Below are 24142 nucleotides of genomic sequence, written 5' to 3' on the forward strand. Positions count from 1 at the left end.
TCGGTGTGGATCTGGAGGAAGAAGAGTCAGGGGTAGAAGCTCAATTGCAGATCACGCTGGGAGCAGGAAGTAACAGATGTGTCAGACGGCAGAGGAAAAGGAGTTGTTTGACAACAGGAGAAAGAGGAGGCACTGAACTGATATACTGGAGGCAGGTAGAAAGGATGAGACTCAGAGTATTGTGGTTAGGTTAACCTTAGACTCATCCTGAGCCTAGAGAAAGAATGAGAGGATAAAAGAACAGTGATTCATCCAGATGAAGATAAAAGTAATTCCATAACCAACATGCTTTAAAAAACACACTCCAGTGTTTCTTGGATGCTAATCGGTAAAGTCTAAATTCCTTTAAGCAATGTCCAGGGTCTGCCATGATCTGACATAACTAATCATCCCAGTTTTATTTCCCACAGCTCACCTCACAAACCCTGAACTTCATCCAGGCGTATCTACCCTGCAGCGTCCAAACTGTCCTATATTCTCCTTTCTCCCTTCCTGTCCCAACACAAATGCTGCCTGGTCAAGTTCTACCCACTTAGTAAAGTCCAATGCTGAAACTCCTCTGAACTTACCAAACCAGGAGTTTGATTTTCTTAATTATACTCAGTCTCAACTTGTAGATCTCTCTCTTACCCATAATGCGCTGTGTTTATTTGTTCCTCATTTATTCATTTAACCAGTATTCCCCAAGTGCCTCCTCTGGATCAGTACTTAGATTCAGTGATGCAGTGGGGGATATAAAATGAACCTAGAGTCTGGTGCAGAAGGCAGTCACATAACCATGCGAATGCTTACACGGATGGTCCTAGGTAGTGCTGTGTGAGATATGACTTAGGGAGGAGAGTGACAGGACAGGCTGAGATCAGGAGAAGAGAGGGCAAAAGGGTGGACTGTTACATGGGGGGTGGAGTGGGGTGGGGCGGGGGGAGGAGAAAGAATTTCCGGGTTGAGGAAACAGTCTCTTTGCCAAGGTCCTGGGCTGGGAAGGGACCTGAGCAAGGCCAGAGAGGTTGCCAGGCAGGAAACAAAAGGAAGAGTGGGCTCAGTGAGGCTGGAGGAGTGGGCCAAGGCCAAGATCAGGTGGCCTTTATACGTCTTGTTGAGGATTTGGCTATTCATCCTAAGAGCAAAGGGGTGCTACTGAAGGGCTTGACACCACAGAGTGATGGGAGAGCTTGCATTTTACAAAGGTCACATCGGCTGCAGAGGGGAGAAGAGATGAGAGGGAGGTAAAGGGACTCTCTGGGCCAGTTAGGAAGCTTCTTCCACTGGTCACGTGTAATAGGACAGTGGCTGGAGGGGAGTGGGCTAGACAGGCGCTCCATCAATGCGGAGGGAGGGCAGTGTCAGGCTGTGGAGTCAATCCCTGTCTTCCTAGGCCTGGGATCTGTTTGTCAGAGAGCCCAGTTCCAAATCCAATGTACTCATCATCTTTTTTCCCAACACATTTCATTGCTTTGGCTGTATTACCTGTCACCTAATGTATAAAATACAACAGACAGATACATTTCAAAGAGGCAACTAGTTTGTACTCTTTCATTAGAACAGAGGCAGACTTAGGACTGACAGAAGTCTGCACTGTATACACAGTCTCCACGGTGGTGTACTATTCTGTGGGGACATAAGTGGTGAATTGTGTTTTAAAACACTAAATATAAGGACTGTCTCATATGTTACATCATAGGAGTCTCTAGTTTACAAACGTATTGCCCTTAAAATGTTAAATTATACGTTTATTGAGACAATATAAAGGGAGTAAAAAGACTAGCCACAGAATGAGAGCAGTTATTCACACATATAAACCAACCAAGGACTAATGTCTAGCATATATGAAAACCCCCTAAAATCGCCAAGAAAAAAAAGCCCCAAAGACAACTTGATAGAAACAGGGGCACAGGCTTGAACAGGGACATCATAAAGGAGAAAATCCTGAAGCCCAATAAGGACATGAAAAGGTGTCCAACCTCATTAGTAATTCAGGAAATGCAAATGCAAACCATAACCCGGTATTACTACATACCACCGGACCTGCAAGAATGCTGATGTTGGGTGATTTCAAGTAGAAGCAGGAATATAAAACCACGGAAAGCTTCCCATGTATTGGCAGGAGTGTAAATTTGGTACCAGCATTAAAAAAAAGCTTACATCATCCATAAAGTTGAAGATATATATAAACATACCCTACCACCTAGATATTGTTTTTCACCTAGCAGTTTCACTCCTAGCAGTACACTCAAGTACATGTGTATATATGAATATTAATAGCAGCACTGTTCACTAGCCCCAAACATCCCATGTACAGAATGGACAAGTCCATTGTGGCACGTTTATACAATGGAATACTATACAGAAATGAAAACGAATGAACAGCTCTATACATCAGCATGGATGAAGTCCATAAAAATAAGTGTTGAGAGACAGAAATAAGACACACACACAAAAACATACAGTATGATTCTAGTCATGTGAAATTTAAAAACAGCGACAGTGAAACTATGTTGTTTAGGAACACATACATAGGAGGTCAAATTATAAAGAAAAGTAAGGATATTATTATAATGAATGTCAGGAGAATAGTTGCCTCTGGGGAGAAGGACTGGGTTGTGACAGGGAGGGGCACAAAGAAGCTTCTGGAAAGATGGCAATGTCTGGCTTTCATCACCTGCATGGTTATTACATGCATGTCCACTTTACAATTATCCACACACCTGTTCAGTAGTTTTTATGCATTTTCAACATATATATGTTACATTAAAAATTTTAAGCTTTAATGTAAACCATCATATTAAAGATATTTATCATCAGGAGTGCATTTTATGCATAAAAATAAGAGTATAAATAACAGTTAGTTAACCAGATGAGCCCATAACTCTCAGTAGGAAATAGTATAGATTAAATACTGTACATTTCAATAAAAATAATATAATATTACCAATTAAACAAAACATAGAAGAGCAATAACAAATAAAGATTATTTTTAAAGAATCTGATATCAGATTGGCAAAGATAAAAAATGTTAATGATACACTAGATTGCAAGACTGTAGGACACAGGCACTCATACAACTGGAAGGAGTATAAATTGCTCCGACATGTAGAGGGTGATTTGACAATGTCTATTAAAATTTAACATGCATATCCCCTTGATGCACTAATTCTACTTCTAGGAAGTTATCCTATTAATATACTCACAATTCGCAAGTGTGAGACACTATACCTGTACAAGGATTATAGCCTTGTTTGTAATGGTAGAAGACTGGAATCATCCCATACACCTATCAATAGAAGACTAGTAAAATAAATTATGGTACCATAAGCAATGGAATATTATGTAGCCATCAAAAAGAATGAAGGAGAGAGAGAGAGAGAGAGAGAGAGAGAGAGAGAGAGAGAGAGAGAGAAGCTCTATATATCCCATTATGAAATTTCCCAGATTTGTTACATGGGAAAAGTGTAAAACAGTACTTATTGTATGCTACTACTTGTTTAAATATTAGATGATGAGGAGGAAGTAAAAGAAGATTTTGGTAAAAATTCTAAGGGAATTCTGGAATAGTTCCCATCAGAGCTAAGGAAAAGTCTAATTCTACATTAAAATGAAATACTGCTTTTGATACAGATGTGTCAGCAGTACTGGTCTTTTACATACTGTCTGTGATTATAACACTTATTTTGGGATCAAAACTGATACAAAGGACGAGAAATAGAAAGGAAGATGAACTTTAAGACCAAGTTCAAATTTCACTCTGGTGTAATAGTCTTCGCTGGTCCCCAGGCTAAATTTGTGGTCCATGTGGGTATACATCCGTTTGTGTGGTAAGCATGTATCTCATCTGACATATTCATCTTTGTAATTTCTTGAATGCCCAGCACAGCCATTGGCATAAAGGCAGTACTGAGTATAACTGTCTCTTTCACAAACACCTACAACATGCAGGTAATCACTCTACTTGGTACCACATATGAGACACTTTGGGTAACAAGTCGGAGGACTATGGCATGAGGACAGAGATTGTTCTTATATGTCCTGAATCTCCATGGCACCTGGTCATCAGTGGACACTCAGTAAAATTCTGTTGGATAACAGAATGAACACAGTGTAGCGATATATTTGAAATAATTTTCTATTCCGCCTCTGACTAATTTTATTCTTCTCCATGAACAGATTTTCTGCTTGGTCATGTGTTAATGGTAGTACCTACTTGTTTGCCCTCTGGATAACACAACCAACTTAGTGGTTTGGACTTTATATGCCCTGTGAGAAATACAACCTTAAATTTAAATGTTAGAGAACATACCTTAAACATCTTTTTCTTTTGGGATTTTTTGAGAAATTTTTCATGAATGTAATAAAGGTTCTCAATAGCCATGTGTATAAAGGCATAAAAACTGTGACCATTCTTGTTTTGGGAGGTTTTAAGATGATGTGGTTTGGGGAGGTAAGATAGAATCTGCATTACAGATTTCAGATTCCACAATTTGAAGCACCTTCCCTTAGCCAAACTATTCCCCACTCCTCGCCCTCTCACATCCTTTAAAAAAAAATTAGAACAATTTTCCTTTTTTTAAGGACAATTTTTAAATTGTTCTGACATTCCTGTCTTATGAGAGAGAAGAAACTTAATAACATTTGGGCATTATGTGATTCCTTCCTGTTCTTTTCCTTTGTCTACCTAGCATGAAAGTCACCTTCCTGAATCAGGAATCTGCTAACTGGAACTACAGCAAAGTGAAGACAGGGGCAGAATCTAGCATCCTGCTTTGAAACGGTTCTGAGTCAGGGAATTAAGAATATGGGGGTTACCTGTGAGAGCTCCCAAATGATCTTTTAAAAAGAACTGCTGAGTTCTTCTTAAATAAAAGCTGCAATGGTGTCCATCACAGAGGCATGTGAAGAGGTAAAGGTGAAAATAAAGTGAAGCAAGTTATATTGCATTTCAAATGCGTTAAAACTGAGCATGTGTGGGTTGACATCAGCACAATAGAGGAAGGTCTCGCCAGGCCACCGAGTTACTTTGTCTGCTGTGTTCACTGCCATCTCCTCTGTGTCTAGAACAGTGCCTGTCACATGGTAGGAACTCAAAAAATGGTTGATGAATTAACGAGATAAAAAGCACACATCAAGACCCCAAGGAAAATAAAATAAAATAAAATTTTAATACCCTCTAGTGCCCACTAAGTCATCTGTTGTCCATGTATCAGTGAGAAACAGCAAACAGGAAGTCAAACTTTAAAAAAAATTGATCTCAGAGAGAGGAAGAGAGAGGGAGAGAGAGACAGAAACATCAATGATGAGAGAGAATCACTGATTGGCTGCCTCCTGCATGCCCCCTACTGGGCATCAAGCCCACAAACCCAGGCATGTGTTGTGCCCTGACTGGGAATCTAACCGTGATCTCCCAGTTCATGGGTTGATGCTCAACCACTGAGCCATACTGGCTGGGCATAAGTAAAACATTTTCGACCTCACTCTGCAGCTGAAAGGATACCAAACAGACACAGTAAAACACAGAGCCTGTTCCTTTTCTCTTTAGTACACCATGAAGTGCAGAGAGGAGCATCAGCCCTTGCAGCTGGTGCAGGGGAGAGAGCAATGCATGCAGGAGCCTTCACCAAGCATTCCAGCGCCAGCATCAGGGCCACGCATGAGAGGAAGAGCGCTCCTGAACTTCTAGTCAACGTCCTATCTCTCAGCAATTAGCAATTTCCAACAGAATCAACTAGAGCAGTGGTTCTCAACCTTCTGGCCCTTTAAATACAGTTCCTCATGTTGTGACCCAACCATAAAGTTATTTTCGTTGCTACTTCATAACTGTAATGTTGCTACTGTTATGAATCGTAATGTAAATATCTGATATGCAGGATGGTCTTAGGCGACCCCTGTGAAAGGGTCGTTTGACAGCCAAAGGGGTCGCGACCCACAGGTTGAGAACCGCTGAACTAGAGCATTAAAAAGTGATAGTACATGCACATCCTGAACTCAGAAGAGTTAACTTTAAACCCTAAAAACGAAGAGGTGAAAACTGACTGCAGCTTGGATACAAGGACGTGACTGCTCCGAACAACCAGGCCGACCACGGGAACCCGGTGAAGGGTGCGGAGGCTGATCAGGGATGGCGGTGGCTGAACGAGGCAGCGGGCACCTGCAGTGGACCTGGCCTGCACCGTCTTCACCTTCTATCAGTGCTCTCGCCACAGGAAGAGCTAGCAGGGCACCCTTTAGGGCATTGCTATTTAGTGGCTCCAGGGCATCGCTATTTAGTGGCTCTGGGAGAGGCCCTGCACCAAAGTCATGTCCTCAGTGTCGCTCCCAATGGAAAGCCACCACAGAGGACATCCCACTTGCTTCTCTTGACGGGCCCCTGCTTTCTGGCACTAGGATCCCGTCATCTCACCCTGACGACAGAAACTCATAGATCCACTCATCCCCGCCATCTGTCTCCTGCGCTCCTGGTGTCGGCCAGCAGTGGGCAGTGGCATCAGCAGTGAGGAGGTGACACCAAGCTGCCAGGCAGGTGAAAGCCGGGCAAGCATTTCCAATCCAAGCTCAAGGTCGAGGAGCAGGGCAACATTACACACTTGTCTATCCAACAGGCTTCCCCCAAGAATCCCATGTGGCGGCCACAGACAACGCACGCCATGTTGACGGCACGGCACAGACGGTAAAGGCGGTTCCGACTAAAGGAGAACCAGCACCTCAAGGTCACCTTCCCCTCCCCCACTTCTAGTTTCACTGCATTGGTTCCAGACATTCATTTCTAGCAACTCTTAGAAGTTTCTAAGAGTTCATTTCCAAACCCACTCATGTTTACCATCCTGGTATCACTTCTAGCCATCAGGGAGCACGGCCGTTTAAGCACACGATCTCCCACAGCCCGTTCCCCCCACCATCGGCGCTAATAGAGGATTCAGGCATCTGCCCTGCACTGAAAGAGCTGCTCCTCTTTAACGGACACTGAAGGAGAAACTGGTAAGTAATGTGCCAAGAGGTCTGTGCAGAACCCTCCAGCAAACCCTTGCCCTGGGAGCTGCCGCTTCTCTGCTGCAGCCTCGAAGCCTCGCTCTGCCCTCCCTGCTCCGGCCCTGCCACCTCCCCTTCTCAAGCCCTTTCTCCCAGCTCAACGCATCTGGACCAACCTGTCCTACTCACTTGGGCCTTGTTTGTCTTGGGCTGTCGCCGGCTAATCCACTTTGACATCTTGGTTCTCCCTGAGACTGGTTTTCTCCTTCCACCAAGATTTTAAAAGACAGAATGAAAGTCTGCGCTGGGCGGTGGCTGGGCTGAGCCGGTGCTGGGACTCCAGGCAGCTCAGAGGCAGGAGCAGCCCTGCCACGCGCCCCTGCTCCCTGCCAAGCGCTCTGAGCCCAACCGGGAATTTGCCTTGAAGACTGTCTGGGGCAGAATCACACCCCCACCAAGGCCATTGCATGACTCACAGGACTTGGTATGAAAGAGTCTGTGACAGACATTCATACTTGAGAAATGATCTTTCACCTTTGCCACCTGGAGACACTGCACTGGGCTTTAGAGCCACTTTGTCATTGACGTTGGGTCACTGTGATTCGCCGGGCCCGGACAGGGTGGTGCGGAGGCAGTTGGAATAGGGGTCAAGCAATGTTCACTTTTTGCTACAAGGGTCTAACTTTCAAGCTGAGCCTTCAGGGTCACCTCAAAAGTATTGTTTTTAATCCAATTAACAGGCAGGACACTGTGTGAGTCTTAGGCCCATAAACTGGCTTTGCGACTCTGAGCCAGGCCCTTGGTTTCTTTAAAGCAGGACGAAGGTAGAGGGCTGGATGATCTATCTTTCAGGCCCTTTCCTTCCCAAAGCTTCTATGTTTCCACGTCCCAAACTCGCACGAGCGGACTCGGGCCTCTGGCAACCGGCAGCTCTCACACACAGATCTCACTACTGGGAATCACATTCTGTGGTTTCCCTGTTCCTGTCACAGACGCTGGTGCAAAGCTGCACCAGGAACAGGGATTCTGCGCGAACGCACACAGAGCTCTGAGCATCCCGGGAGCTCGCCGAGGTGTCCTCCCTCTGCCTGTGCAGCGAACTGCTCACTGGCTACTTTATTTTATGAAACGTAATTGCTTTTACAGATGACTGGCAACTTTAAAGGTGGGTCTCTTAAGGGAGGGATTCAAGCCTCCAGTATAAATCAAAATATGAAGTATAGGAATGCGGTCCTGGGAGAGTGTGCCCTGTCTTTCACACCCTTTGGTGGTGTGCAGCTTTTAGAAGCCAGTCATGTGGGCAAACTTTCATTGACAGGAAAACCTGTCACCTCAACTCCTCGCACTTTGTCATTCTGTTCTGGAAAGCCAGACATTTTACTGTGCTGTGTCGCTTGGGAGAGCAGGAGGCTGTGCTTCTGGGAGGTGATGGAGCAGCCGCAGGGAGGGAGCCTCTGGCGTCCCAACGGCCAGGCCTCCCGTGTTTTCTCTTGCCCACAGCCGCCATCTCCCCTCCTCCAGCCACTGCCACCACGGATCAAAGGATCAAAGGAACCACACTAGGAACAAAAAGCTATTTTCAAACCTGGTCCTGACCTTGGATTGTTCAGAAAACTGAAGAAAAAAAAAAAGAATCATAATTTGGACTTAAAACTTTAAAGTGAAGATGGCATTCCCCCCCCCCCTACTTTGGAGTGACTACTAGAATCAGAAATCAGTGAGAAAAATCAGAATGCCTCCATCCAAGATTCATACAGAATTCTGGCCCACCGCACACCCGGGTGCGACTGAGACTCCAGATTACAGGAGCTTATAAAGTCCAAGCCTGGGTAATAGGAAGTACAATTATATGCTCTTTTCAGGTATTTATTTGAGAGTTAGAAAGTGTTTTGTTACGAGATGGGAGGCAGCATATATGTCTCCCTATAGACATATATGTCCCCACTGAGACAAAGAGCGGAGTGCCTCTGACAGACTCTCATACCTCCTTCAGTTCTCAATACAGTGCATTGACTGGGCTGGATCGCCAGTGGGTGGGTCACTCCAGCTAAATGTAACACAGTGTCACAGCAACAGTGGCCCATCTTGATGGGTGGTAAGAATTTGTCGGGTGAAAATTCCATAGTGTGACCTGAGAGGATTTTCATTAGCCCTGACACTGCTGAGCTATTAAAAGATGTGTGGTTTTCTCGTCAGTGGCCAAGTCCAGTGATCTGTGGGCCCTGAAAACAACAGTGAACACACAGTCCGTTTTCTTGCATGGGAAGGCCCTGCAGTCACCGGGACAGTGACCAGCCTCAGGTCTCCTCTGCTTCTGACCCTTGCTCACAGGGGATCCTGGCTACTCCTTCAGATCCTGGGAAGTGGGAGTCACTGCCCTCACAGTACAGTGAGGAGGCCGAGGCACCAGTGATGACATGACCCGCTCATGGTAAACAATCAGGGACTGAATCCAGGCCTGACCTCAAAACCCATCCCCTTCCTACCACGTTTTCCTTTCCTTCCTATAGCGGACACCTTGCATCCTACCCGGATGCCCTTCCCCACAGGGCACCCACGTCCCAGCTCTGGTGCATGGTGGCTACGCACAGCTCAAGCTGACACAAAGCCTGCCCCCACTGCCTCAGGGTGGAGCAAACTGTGGGTGCAATCATGCCAGAGCGCCGGGAGGGTCAGCCTGAGCCAGACTCCTGCTGAAACCACATGCGCGTTTGCCTTCCCTCCTCCACTGGACCCCGTTCCCTGCTCCTTGGCCTGAGAGCACCTCCCCCCTTAAATTACATGCACAGGAATCTGGGTCTCAGACTCTGCTTCTAAGCAGTCGGACCCAGGATGCTCTCCTTCCTCTCCTTCCGCACTCTCCCAAGCACCAAGTGCCCCTATCCTATCCCCAGCCCTGTCCTCAGGGGTCGTTTCCCGCCCCGCAATTTATAAGCCCATTTAAATAAAGAGATGCATTTCTCCCTGAGCCATCTGTTCTCCTATCAGCACTAATTCCTAAAGGGAAAATAATTTCTTTCATCAATCTCAAGTTCTTCTGATTGCAGCATCAACCCACTTTTTCTTAGAAAAAAGACGGAGTATCCTTTTATCTCTGATGCTATTCGCGGAAGACCAGGGCTGCCATCCTTTCCTTTCTGGGTAGTTTACCTTCCCTCCTGACATGAAAGGAACCTAGAGGGTGGCTTGGTCTTGTTTTGTTCATTGCTGTCCTCCCAGCATTGAGAGCTGTACCTGCTAGGGAACAAGCAGGACCTCAACACATGAATAAAGAACTGGAACAGGCCAGCGCAGGGCAGGGCCCTCAGCGAAGCGCCAGTGCAGGGGGTAGACCCTGCCTGGCGACGGCCCTGCACGTGCTGTGTGCTCCCAGAGTGCAGGTGGCAGGATTACAGGTCCTGGGGAACCAGGTGAGGCTCTACGGAAGTCCATGCCCAGGTGGCCCAGCAGCTGGGCTGCCTCGCCCCCAGTTAAACGCATCATGTGCCTGCGGTGAGTAACACTGTAGACATCACTGACTTTCCCCTCAGTTGAACCCTCACCATCTCTAAACAGAGCTTTCCCTCCTGATTAGTAAAACAAAATTTTGGTCATGACCCACAGCATTAATTTGACAGTTCAGAGTTTTAAAAAGATCACTGAGTTAGATCTTGAAATCTCCAGGTTCTCCAGGCACTCCCACCCCCCTCAGCTCACTGCCATTATCAGCCCATCCTGCATCTCGGATCACATTAGCGTGTGGTTGAAACTCCTCATTCACATCAGAATCCTGTCCCAGCAGTGCTCTTTCTCTCACAATTCCTGCAGAGCATCGCACCCATTTCCCGGTCTTCAGCCAGCCTGGACACATCTAGAAATTCATAGTGATTTTTGGATGGAGAGTGTCCTTACTAGGATGTGTTTGTAATGTGTAATTCCATAAGCATTTATTGGGGACCATCATGGTGCAAACAACTGCTTCAGCACCATCAGCGGGAGATCATTCAGCAGACATCCAGCATGTTAAACAACACGATACTTCTTCACTACCACCTCATTACTCAGCTTTGCTTGCCTAGAATTCTAGACACGTGGTTGCAAAGCCCCACCACTTAATAGTACACCTATAGGCAGAAGACTGTTTGCAGTGAAATGAGCAGAGTAGCATGCTCATCATGTTCCTGGGCAGAACAGGAAGGGGCTCAGACACTGTGGAACAACATAAGCACACTGGGTGCCTTCAGGGAAATGACGCTTTTGCGTAGGACAGGTGTCAGGCAGAACACGGTTACACAGGCCCATGTGAGGACCGAATAAAAACAACTTTGGGGGAAGTTAGCAATAGTATTACTGAGGCATCCATATTGGCTTTGTCGGCGTTTCATGCAAAATTAAGAATATTAGCCTGATTCCTCATCAAGGAGGGAGGACTTATAAGTTAAGGAAGCAACTCCAGCTCTCCTGCTACAGAGAAACGTGGGGCGTTTCCTTTCCCAGAAGGAAGAGTCAGACAAGGTGGGTTCCCAGTGCAGAAACCTGGATGAGAAATGAGGAGGGCCTGGGGATTGGTCTTCTGTCCTCAATCTCGTCTTTTGAGCAAGAATTAGGATAAAGCCACAGACGGTATGTGTATCAAATAATGCTGGGAGAGGTAGCTGGTAAACTGGACAAATAATTTCTATTCAAAACATGCTGGAATACTGGGAGGTAATCAAATAAGAGAAACCCAATAGACATAAAGTAGTCTGACACTCAGATTCCTAAGTCACCTGTCCAACCAAGGCAGTCCACGAACACAGGTGTGGAGATGTTAGGAGCAACAGCACACACCCTTCCCAGACTTGGTGCACCCCCTCGGGGAGCGCAGGCAGAGTAGCCCTGGACTGAGGAGCTGAGTTCTCATTAGTCGATCACATCCGCAGTTTCCCAGACCATTCCAGATGCCCCATTTCATACAGCTCATTCCACACTGGAGTCAGAGGAAGGCAACGAGGCTATGGAAGGGTCTGAAAGAACATTAATACAAGGAGTAGCTGGAGAAACTGAGAACCTCCAACCCAAACAGAGACAATGAAAAGGCAACTGTCTTCACATACAGAAAGCCTTACTGGCCAAAGGCGGTGCACTTTGAGGGTTAAAATGAATACCTGACAGCAATGGGTGGTAAGCCATTAACTAATAAAATAACCCATGAGCTGATGCTAAGCACAGATGTCTAAGCCTTAGATTCTAAAGGCGAGCAAAGAAAGGCTATTCTGTGCACCGACAGGCAAACTGAGGCTACGGCTCTTTAGGTCTAACATGGAAAGAACCTGCTGACAATGGGTTAATTGAGGAGGAACCCAGAGGGCAGGACTTAGAACTTCCAAAGACCCTCCCAGTCTGCTAAGTAATAGGGCACTCTTATTGAGAGTATCTAGACTTCTGTTTCCCCTGCCATAAGCGTGGGAAATTAACCTTCACTGAATGTTTAATCGATGCCAAGTAAACGTATTTCCCTTAATCTTCCCAGTGCCTCCCTGAGACGGGCATCTGTTGTACAGGTTGGGAAGTAGGCACAGTAACTCATGCTGCATTAAGGGCCAGAGCTGGGATCTGAACCAGCTTCTTCCTCCCCACAGCACACGCAGGGTGATTAGAAAGGCGCCACTCAGCTAGGTCCAGGGCCCTTTAATGGTCAGCTTTCCTCATCGGTCCAGCCCAGTAGTGCCCCGACTCTAATTCCTCTGGATTGGAAGACGAAAACGAGGCCTTTCCTGGAAACCCAGTGCTAAAATGAGCTGACCCCTGCGAGGGGCCGGCCCCACCCCTCCCCACAGCTGTGCTCTTTGCCCTTGTCGAATATGGCTCAGTTCGCCTGAATCAACCCACTCTGTTCTCTTTCTCTTCTGCAGGGTCTGTTTACCTGACCACTGGGAAACCAATGGAGACCAGTTTCCTGGGCTTCTGGTAATACAGATCAGGGGAAATGGAAAGATACCACTAGTGGTTTCTCTGATGAAGTGGGGTGCAGGTCAGGGACACATGCTGTCCGGTCATCACTCTTCTGTGTTAGAAAGGTAAGAACATTCTGGGTGACAGTGCATGGTGCAGACAGGCCCTCTATTTTATTCTGAAGTGGTGACTTTCTAAGTGGTTTTCCAGGTTTTGTATGAAACACAGGCTCTCATCATCTGACCTACTGCCCACGTTTCCCAAGGCTTGAAGAGGTAGCTCTGGGGTTAATGTTCTTTACAGGCCAGGCTCTCCAGCCGACTAAAGCTTTCTGCTTGTAGATAAGGAAACATCTAGGCTTCTTTTATATTTAAAAACACAATGTTTACATGTTTGGCTGCTTTCAGACCACCTGTTTAAGCTGCCTTTTGTTGTTGTTAATCGTTACCCAAGAATATTTTCCCACTGATTTTTAGAGCGAGTAGAAGGGTGAGGGGGAGACACACAGAGAGAGAAACATTGATGTGAGAGAGACACATCGATTGGTTGCCTCCTGCACACGCCCCATCAAGCCTACAACTGAGGTATGTGCCCTGGACCGGACTCAAACCCGGGACCCTACAATTCGCGGGCTGATGCTCTATCCACTGAGCCAAACCAGCCAGGGTGTAAGCTGCCTCTTAATGCTGGAGCTCCCTGGGATCAGGGACTGCCCCCTCTGTGAACTCACTCTGTGTTCCCTGGTCACCTGGGTGTGCTGTGTGCCAGGGGTACAGCAGTGAAGCAGACAGACGTAACCGATGCCCTCGCCAGGGCTTCACAGCCGGGCACAGACACACAGGACACATAAAATTATACACTCAACAAACAGTCCACGTCTCTACAGCATCCAGCACAGAACTCAGCACACGGCGGGTGCTTCTTCCCGACACGCGGCCAGGGGTTTGGCGGAATGTGCAGGAAGACCCACCAGCCGAGTTAATCACAGCGTGGGGTTCCACACTTGGACGTGTAGAGGGAGGGGGAAATGTGGGTGAATCGGGAAGATCTGGGTTCTAGTTTCTGCTTTTCCACTAACTACTAGGATTTTCCCGAGCAAGGCACTTAGTCTTTCTGGGCCTCAGTTTCCTGACATATAGAATACGTTGAGGGCACCAGGATTCCTCATGAACAACAAAATGCCTGCTGTCAGAGGGATTCTCCTTCAGCCTCACCTATCTCACCTGGGACAAGGATGGCTGAGCCCACTCTTCCTAGGGCTCACCGCTCTGTGGGAGGGTCTGTGTGGGTCAGGGCTGGGGGATGGCAGCAGCAGCGGCAGCAGGAAGGGATGAACTCCCTGCACCGGGGAACTAACAGGCTACATCTGAACATGGGAAACGCTGCACTGCACACACCACCCACTGACTGCTTAAACAGCAGCACGTACCTTCATAGGATATTCTAGGTTGTATTTCTAAACAACAGATCAGAGGAAAAAGGAAAGTACAGAAATAGTTTTCTTTGTATGTTTTTACAAAGTGGAAAAAAAGAACTTTCCATTCACTCTGATAGTCAAAATGGCTTAGTAACTTGAAGGCAGAATGCCAGTCAGAATCACCTTGAAGGTCCTTGAACACTAGTCTAGAGTGTGATTTAGCACTGTGATCTTAGGAGGTTTGGGGGCAAAGTCCTTTTCCCCCAGTAGGGAAAAAAATTAGGAAAAATGAATACAGGTCATCTTTAAAAAAATATACCCATAACTTGGAAAACTAAAATGAAGCAGGGACACAGCCTGTTGCCTGAGCTGGACCGACTACGCCAAAATACTAGGTCTCTAGGGCTGAAGGGTCTTGCAGATCCATGCCTTGCTAACAAAATCACTAACGTGCAACACAAGGTCATCTCACACGCTCCTGACCCCGAGGTAAGCGAGTGAGAGTAGGGTCAGAGGAAACCTTGCCGTGTCCCTGCTGCAAACTCAGCCCGTTGACTTCTTCTTCCCCAGCTGAGCAAATGCACTGAGTCTTGGCTACAGTCTCCTTCCTTCCGCTCCCCGTGAGAGCTCCTAACCTGTTTATTTGCTCCTAAATGTAAGAGAGCAAGGGACCAGGCTTTCCCACAAGACTACTACGTCCCTGCATGCTGCTTCACACCCACTTCCTGGTCCTCCGCCTCTCAGGAACTGAGCCCCAATATCTGGGCAGAGGAAGGCATCATTCCCCCGGGGGGAGCCCTATCAGACAGGAGGCTCCCACCAACCAGCATCTCGGTGGCCATCTCCCAAATCACTGGTCTTGGTCTAACTCTGAGGCAAGCCCATTCAAATCATTGTCAATATGAGCCAGTCACAGCCTCTAAGGTCTCTGGAAACCGTGCCAGCCTCAGCTCCCTGAGCCCAGCTTCCCAGGAGGCCGAGCAGCCCCAGCAGCCAGGGGACACCTCACAGGAGAGAGATGCAGAGACCCTCGCTCCTCACCCTCGCCACCTCTGCTGCACTCTCGCAACACGAGAGGCCTGGCTGACCACCCGATCTCTGTCCCCTCAGACAAGATCTCCACATGACACATCTCCTGCAGCCCTACCAAGAGACCACCAGCTCCTGAGGTCAGGCTCCTCAGGGGGAGAAGTTCCTTTAGGGGTAACTCTCCAGGGTGGCTCAGCCAACAAGAAGTCTTAGGGGGAGGAAGGAGGGGGCGCTGTCCTACCTTGTCACTGTCCACTGTGTTCTGAGAGGTCCTGGAGGCAATGGAGATGGTATCTGGCTGGCTGCTCCCATCCCCCTGGCTGTCACCATCCTCCACGCCATCCCTGCAGGAAGAAGAGAAAAAAAACAGGGGTGGGGGTAGGGGGAACCGCTGTGGGTGTAGAGCCACAGGATTTCCAGCTGGGCTGGCAGAGCAGGGCCCAGGCACTTTCTGGCAGGGATTTGTCTACAGTTATCCCCCTGCAGGGAGCAGCCCTGTGGGATTTCCAGTGATGTAACCGCTTGTACTTAGTAAACACATAATCGCTCTGTTGATAACTGAACATGACTTCTTCTCTAAAACTCCTCTGGGCCATGATGCAGAGGGAACAACTGTTTATTCGCTTCTAGTGGGAATGGGTCTGTAGTAGGCACTGGAAGAGGCGCATCCTACTTAGGACCAAGGCTTCTATCCAGCTGACTGGGCCATCACCCACAATCCCAGAACTCAGGGTATTCACATGGCTTTTCTGCATCCTGTAATGGCTGGGGATGGTTTCTAGCTGGCCTGCAGAGAAAACAGAACCAATAAGATACTGTTTTGACTTGTGTTTCGTCTGCTCCAGAAACTGGAGTGGGATATTTTCTCCATGGAGATGATCTTTGGGAAGTTCCTGATGTTGGACCCTCAACTCCTGGGTATGGAGGAGTTTACGCCTTCGTTTTGGTGGGTCTCGTTGATCTCCTGCTTATTTATGCCGACTTCTTATAAACACAGGAGGCCAAGGCATCTTCTCAGAGATAGGAGCACAGCCACAGATTCCACAGCAGCTTTTGAGACAGCTGTGTTCCTTAGCGTCAGATAAGACAGGCTCCCAAGTGTACTCCTGGCACCCAGACCCCTTCCTGTCCCCTGGACCATACCACGATCCCGCATGCTCCCTCAACTCTCCAGCTTCAGAACTGTGACCCAATCCTGCACTGAACCCAGAGCCAGGCCAAGGGAATTAGGTGCTTGGGAACTGGTGAAGGCTAAATGGTTTGTGTCAGAAAAAAACTGGAGAAGATGTGGGCCAGGGGTTGGCTAGGTTAGCACAGGCAATGACAGCTCTTCCCATGGAGGTTTTTAGGAATGTCAGAGCCCCACTGCTACTTACGGAGAAGTTATGGCATTAGGGACAAGGGGAACTCGCTGTCTGAGAAAGGTACCATGTGGGCAAAACCCCCATATACCGAAGCTGCCTCAACATGACAATGGTGAGTCTATGTGGACATGTGTGTGCATGTGGGCATACATGTGATGCACAGGTATATACATGGCGTCCGTTAGTCATAAAAAGTTATTTCTAAGTCAACTGCTCTTTTACCACTCCTTGTGGACTTGGAAAATGCCAACTTATTTTTAATAACATAAGCCAGCCACACATTTATAGGAAGGAAAATCTGCTGTAAAAAGAAATGATGGGATGCATTTCAAAACAAAAAATAAAGGACCTTCAGATCATCTGTTGTAGATTTTCGGCCACTGCGCCCACCACTTGTGGAGAGTTAAGAGCTGGCTGTGTTTTCTGCTTCCCACTTTCCGGCCCATCGCAGGCCTGCTGGCCCCTCCAGACGAAGCCAGCTCTGGGGGAGGGAGGGAGCCCATCCAGGAGTGTGGGTAGTATTTCCCAGGCCAACCTGCTCCTCCATAAACGCTGTCCCCACACCCAGAAAACAAGCTGATGAAATCACAGATTGCCTGGCTCTTCTCTGCAGGGTGTGCTGAGGTTTCTTCCGGTCTCATCACAGAACACGGACAGGGAACAGGGGATGACATTTCCAGGATATGCCACCCCATGTTCCAGAGATGCCCACTCTCCTACTGCAGGAAAGAGGGGTTCTCTCACGGAGTCCCCCTGAATGGCCCTGCCCACCATGATCCTGGACATTCAGCTCTTCATGGCCATTTCCATTCTATCTTCTTATTAAAAGTAGGGCTTTCCTACAGCAGGGCCTGTCTCTAGTGTATAAGTCTATCCCTCACCTGGACTCTGGACAAAGGTAACTGAAATCAAAATAACCCTCCCCCCACCACAGTCCTGATCTGTCCTCCAGCACAGCGAGGTGGCCGTGTCCTGGCCATGCAGGTCGAGGGGCTTTCCACGGAGGTATCTCTCTCCAGCTTCGTCACACCCTCCTTCCAGCTACCACCTCCCTCCGGACGAATGCTGCTATTCCCTAGGCCTGGCAGGGGCGCTCCAGCCTGGGTGTCCTGATTGGCGCCAAAGCATCAAATAAATCTTTGGGATTTATTCCATTCATGAATAGGGGAGGGGAGGAGAGCCAGTGACCCTCACCAGCAGATCTCTGGCTTTTGTTTTGTCTCCCCCACCCCATGATGTTCTTGTATACTTTTTTTTTTTAATTTAAATATTAGGAGGATTTTGGAAATGTTTACATTGCAGTCTTGATAACTTTTAATTTTTCTGTTCAGAAATATGACTGTATTGGATTTCATTGCATGTTAAGCAATTTTACTATGAGTTGAAGTATCAATAAAAAATGAGTTAATGTTTTAGGAACAGTTTCCTGCCCGGTACAATTAAGTTCTTGAATATTCACTTCTTTCAATTAGCCCATTTTAAATTACTCTGAAGTAAAGCTTATTTTTATTATTATTTTTTAACTTTACTTGTCCTAGGTTATGGACAGTAAATGACACTAATTAAATTTCTGCTATTAGTCTTTGAGTAACTTTATACTAGCCATATACAGAGAGGCAAAAACACAAATTATTTACCTTTCTATATTAGGCCTAATATATTGATTTTTAATTATAGTCCCTCAAATGCTTGAAGGAAACCTCTCTTTATTTTCTTCCAAAGTAATTTCCAGGCTACACTTAGAGAATTTTCAATTTTAAAAAAATCTTTGTCTTTCTTTTACACCAAGCAACCTACAGGGCTGCTGCTTTTGTATACTTTCTTTTGACGCTCCCTCCAAAAGAGTCCTTGTAGGTGATGTCACATGGGGACTTGAGAAAGAAATACTTAAGAAGTCGCCCATTGGTTTAAGGCAGGGGGGTGGGGAACGTCTGGCCTGCGGGCCATATAAGGCTCCTGTAATCATTTGGTCTGGCCTTGCCAAGGTATTAGGGGTAAGTTAATTAAATGTTTGACCAAAAATAGCAGGCTAATTTTTAAGTTGATAATTTTGTATGGCCTGTGAATGATGTTCTAAATATCCAAATGGGTTTTGGCAGAATAAAAGGCTCCCCATCCCTGGCTAAGGGAAACTGGGATTCAGACAGATGAAGGTACAAAAACATCTGTCATCTTCTGCCCGATCACATTGCTCTTCTCAGATGAATAGAGGTGAGGACTCCGGGGGTGTGGCAGTAAGAGCTGCAATGATAACCCCATCATACCACCCCCTGCATTACAGCACACAAAGCCCTTTCACTGTCTAACAAGCCCGGAGCTCCCCACTCATGGCCCAGCTCCACCTCCCACCCAAAGCCTTCCCAACACCCCACTGCAGTGCTCAGGTACCGTCCCCACTTCCCACAGTTCCTTTGTCTCTCTGTCATGTGTGAGACGTGCCTGTTAGATGGTTCTGGATGGAATGGCTCATCTCACACTTGCTTTTATTTTCCTGTAGCACCTTGCAGAGTATCTGCCAAATAAGAGTGCTCACCACAGCCTGCTGAAGGGAACTGCCAGTCGCTGGCAAGATGCTTAGGAGAGCTAATTCATCTCAGGGAGAACTCCCAGGGTTCATGCAGGAAGCCCCCTCCAGAGCACATCCCCTGTGGAGGCAAAGCTCCACCCCTCCCCCACCCCGGAAGCAGGACTGGGAGCACTAGGAGGCGGGGAGCCGCTGGTTACCTCTTACTATTGTTCCTCAGTTTGGCTGGTGTTTTGGGGAGCTGGATGGGCTCCTTTAAAGCTCCTTTCAGGTGAATGATCCTTTCTTGAATCACCTCCCGTATGTTCTTGATCCACTCCTGCTTGGTTTCTATGTTGGAGGCCTGGAGTGCCACAGGGAGAGAGAGTCAGCACCCATCTCCCTCCATCCTGCCCAAGCAGTGCTCAGCCCACCTCTTGCAGCCCTCCTCCTGCAGGACCTCCTCTTGCAGGCCACATCCATTATGTTTGACACCGAATGTTTGAGGGGCTTATATCTCCTTTTATTCTCAGGACTCTTCAGTCCCAGGGCCATGCTGCCCCAACGAGAGCAGGGCTGCTCCAACGAGAGCAGGGCTATGACCTCAAGACGCAATGGAGACGGGTGCAGGGTGATTTCTAAGTATTTATGACCTGCAAGGCGTTGACCAATACTGCTATCTGCCCTGGGGCGGGGGCAGTACCTGGAGGTCCCCTGGGCCAAGGATGAACAAACACTTCAGTGACTCAGGAGGTCTGGGAGCACTGGGAGAGGCAGCAAGCGGGCACCTGAACGCAGTGGTTAACAACTAACAGGAACAGATAATGCTCAGGACGTTCAGCACCCAGGATGGCCACGCAGGCAGTGGGGGCTGCAAGTTGGTCCTGGGTTCTTAGCCTGGAAACGTGCTCATTGGAGGTGTCACCCCCTCCCACCAATCCCACTTGTCTCTGTGGAACTTGTTCATGTCATTCTGTCTCACGACAGGCATCAGCTGTGCTGGCAATTCAGTGACGGGCACTGCCAGGTGAGCACATGGCTGGTGGGGGCCCACGGGCAGCACCTCTTCCCAGTGAGACCAACATTTCCACAAGCCCTCACTCAGTGCCCCATGCGCGTGCCCTGCCGAGCTGACATGACTCACGGCCATCGTCTGGGGGGAAGGCCCTTTCTTATCATTCCTCTCGATCAGCATTGTTCCCATGCTCTACAACTCACTAGAGCTTCTAGAGTGCATGTTCCCAGGAAGGGCCCATGCCTTACACATACTGCCCTGCACAGCCCTGAGCAGAATACCTTACATCAGTGGTTCTCAACCTTCTGGCCCTTTAAATACAGTTCCTCATGTTGTGACCCAACCATAAAATTATTTTTGTTGCTACTTCATAACTGTAATGTTGCTACTGTTATGAATCATAATGTAAATATCTGATATGCAGGATGGTCTTAGGCGACCCCTGTGAAAGGGTCATTCGACCGCCAAAGGGGTCGCGACCCACAGGTTGAGAACCACTGCCTTACATGGACAAGGTTCTCAGGAAAAAATGTTAAATGAATGTGGAGCAAATCAAGGTGACTTTTGTCAAAGGGTCACCTGTTGCCCTGGACACTTGAAGGGGACACAGGACAGAACATCTTTAGTGGGCCCGGTTGAGCAAGCCCAGGAGCCCACACCCTGCCTTCCGGTGCACCGACTAGGAGACCGCTAATCTTTGAGGTGTTGAGTCTACTTTCAGGACAGAATTTGCTTCTCAACCCCCATGTGATGCTGCCCTTCTCCAGGCAGACCTGTGGTCAGCTGGCCTCACTGTAGGTTAAAGAGGCCCACATCCCTCCCACCCCAACCCTGGTCTTGAGCCCAGCAAAGGGCGGTACTCACTTTCAGCACGGTTTTATTGTCGGAGGACGGGGTGCGCCCAGACCACAAGGCGAATTTGCAGGGGTCCCCCTCTACGTGCTCCGTCACACCCAGCTCTGAGGTCTGTAGACAGGAAATGCCTGTGAGAGGCGGGGAGGGGAGGGCAGTGGGGAAACTCAGGGCTGGGGTGGGAAAGGCAGCAACAAAGAGGAGAGGGCCGAGGAAGGGGCTTTTGTCAATCAAACTCAAACAGACTGGGCGTTTTGTTCATCTACCTGGAAAGAAAGGACCTACAGGCTTGCGCCTGATTAGCAGGTAGCAGAGAGGGAAGGTGAAGAGGGAGGCGATGAAAGCAACAGGAAGAAGAACCGTGGACTGTAAAATGCAGAGGTGGGAGTCGGAGGGAGAGCTTTTCAAATAGGAGGCACTTTCATTTGTCCAGGACGACTCTGGTATGGTGCCAGGGCGGGGGGGTGGGGGGGAAGGGGGGAGAGATGAGCAAAGGTCCGAGATCCCTTCCTGCCCCAGGGCTCTATGACAACAGGGAGCCTTGTCGTTCCCCACCTACCAGTAGCTTGTTCTTGTAAACATATTTCGTGTGTCCTGAAGAGTCTTTGATCTCCTTGCTAAAAACCAAGGAGATCTCAAAGAGGAACAAGTGCCGCTCCCGCCCCTTCCGGATCAGAGACTTGGGGTCCCACACTTGGAAGGCGTCCTGGAGGATCAGCTCCCCCTGCACATCCAGGTTCTCGTCGAACCCTGAAAAACACCCATTTCACCCTGCGGAGTTTCTCTAGCGCCACGTTCAGGGTGCCATGCTCCACCCTCACAGAGAAAGGCTTCCCTGGCTGTGAGCCCTCAGCTCCACTGCACTTTCTCTCTCGCTGGTTCCCGAGACACCTGAGCACGTGAGTAGACAGCTCTTCAGAACTGTAATCAGACCCCCCTCTGCACCAGCTCTCCCACACGTAACCAGGACTCGGGGAATCTCCTGCAAAGCTCCTGTGCAACCTCCCACAGCTCCACTGTCACCTGGGACCTCTTGCAAGGGCGAACCCACAGCTCCCACTGCCCCGCCTCGAGCTCAGAGTGGGGCTGAGCACACGCACTGCCCAATCGGGTGCCCTTGACTCCACTTGACTTGGTGTGGCTCTAGTTCTCGTAGTCCATTCCTAGGACTATTGCCTTTGATTGCTCTTATACAGGGTGGTGCATAATCCTTCAGAAATTTGTATTTATACCACTTTAAATCTTTAACAGAGGTTTTGAAACTTTACTGTGTATACAGATCACCCAGACAGCTTGTGAGAACACAGATTGCTGCCCATCGCTCACCCCCTAAGAGGGTGGGATTCAGTAAGTGTTGGGTGGAGCTCATGAATTTGCACTTCGGATAAGCTCACAGATGCTGCGGGTGCTGGTCCACGGACCATACTTGGAGTAGCTAGGTCCAGAGTACAGGTCGGGGAAAGGCTAGAGGAGAAGGGGACACCCCAGGATGGGGGGAGGTGCAAACACAAAGAAAGGGGTGGAGAAACTGTGACAATAGGAATATATTCAGATGGTTAGTGCTTAGTCTAGAGAAGGTAACCAGGGCTCCTTTGCATGTAGAAATGGGGCTTCCTTGCTAAAGGTGACCTAGAAGTATTGAGACCAGACCAAGTGTTTTAGATGGCGGGGGGTGTGGGGGGGGGTGATGGGGGAGAAGGAGCCCACAGGTTTACGTATATACAACGAAGTATGCTTTCTCCCTCCACACCTGTTTGCCAGCCCTGACTGGAATGAGTCGACTCATTTAATAACTTCCACCCCAATCTGGCTGCTCTGCCCATCTGTTTTGCAGTGTTAAGAGCACTTTATTGGAGCCTCACTCTGCCAGGTTTCTGGATCCCAAGACAAGACATGGTTCCAGGGAACTGAATGTACGTTGGTGAAGTCCTACCAGGTTTACCTGGCTGGACTTTTTCCACCAGCTAGGAACGGCGTAAGTGTAGCTGCACACCAATGTGAATGTACTTAATGTCACTGAACTGTACACTTAAAATTGGTTATAATGGTAAACCTTAGGTTATATATCTTTTACTACAAAAAAAAAAAAAAAAAAAGAAGAAGGGCATTGGGCTGAAGACATTGTGTGTGTGTGTGTGTGTGTGAGTGTGAGTGTGTGTGTATGTTCATGCCTGCAGGATTTCTACTTATTCTTCTGACAAATGCAATGCAACCCGGGGACAGCAGATGGGATTGTCAGATGAGGAAACTGTGCTTGAGGGGAATGTAGATGAACAGGACTGCTATGGGTCAGGGCTGTAGCCCGCCTGCAGTAAAGGTGATGGCCTGTCCTAGACTATCTCACAGGCAGCAAGCCGTCCACATACCTGAAATGGCCAGGCTGGTCCTACCTGGAGGCAGGTGTTAGCTGAGCTGGATCCCGTGGAGCCCCTTGCACACCGCCTGAGGACCTAGGCAACAACTTGCCATTCCTCCTCTCTTCCGGCCTTGCCCCTGGCCTGACTTCATGCCTCTTCCCTCCCATGATACAAGCTCTCTGGTCTTAAGAAAGGAGGGGCTCCCCCGGGAGGCCGAGAGGACAGCTACCTTCCAGCATGCTGACATGCATGGCGTCATTGGCTTTCTTTGGGACACTGAGCATCACCTCCAGGCCATCCTTGAGCTCCCCCTTCCCTTCTTCACAGCAAGTTAAAAGTTCCTGGGGGAAAAGTCCAAATGCAATTAGAACCATCTCCCCCAGCTTCCCCACCCTCTCAGCACCAAACCCATTCAGGCAATTACACACCCAGTCAGTCTCTACAATGGCTCCCTCTAGCTATAAGGAAAGTGCGGTGAGGTAGGATGGGATTAGCTCCAAAGAATTCAACCACAGTTTTTCCCCCCAACTGAGCTCCCTCAGCTCAATCTCATCCAAACTAACTCAATTCAACCCAAATGGTAGGGTGTTCTCTGACACTTGACTGCCCTCCTGGAGAAGAGAATGCCCCTTGCAAAGCACAGGAACAGAGGAGCAGTCCTGTGGAATCATGAAGAGAAGACAAGGGTATGCAAAGAACGCTCAGCATTCATTTGTCACCTGCACTTGCGTGTAC

General features: G+C 48.3%; 1 protein-coding gene across 19 annotated transcripts in view; it reads right to left on the reverse strand.

The window, feature by feature from the left end:
- The window catches only part of KALRN (kalirin RhoGEF kinase), a 646808-nt gene that overhangs the window by 182382 nt on the left and 440284 nt on the right, over positions 1-24142 (reverse strand). For all 19 annotated transcript variants that reach the window (XM_059687615.1, XM_059687614.1, XM_059687613.1 and 16 more), the window contains exons 29-33: positions 23637-23748; positions 21610-21800; positions 21063-21164; positions 19405-19547; positions 15558-15660 (exon numbers count right to left, since the gene is read on the reverse strand). In XM_059687615.1, coding sequence (XP_059543598.1) covers positions 15558-15660; positions 19405-19547; positions 21063-21164; positions 21610-21800; positions 23637-23748 — 651 coding nt within the window. The remainder of the gene's footprint in view (positions 1-15557; positions 15661-19404; positions 19548-21062; positions 21165-21609; positions 21801-23636; positions 23749-24142) is intronic.

This window comes from Myotis daubentonii, chromosome 3 (assembly GCF_963259705.1).
Source record: "Myotis daubentonii chromosome 3, mMyoDau2.1, whole genome shotgun sequence".
Lineage (NCBI taxonomy): Eukaryota > Metazoa > Chordata > Mammalia > Chiroptera > Vespertilionidae > Myotis > Myotis daubentonii.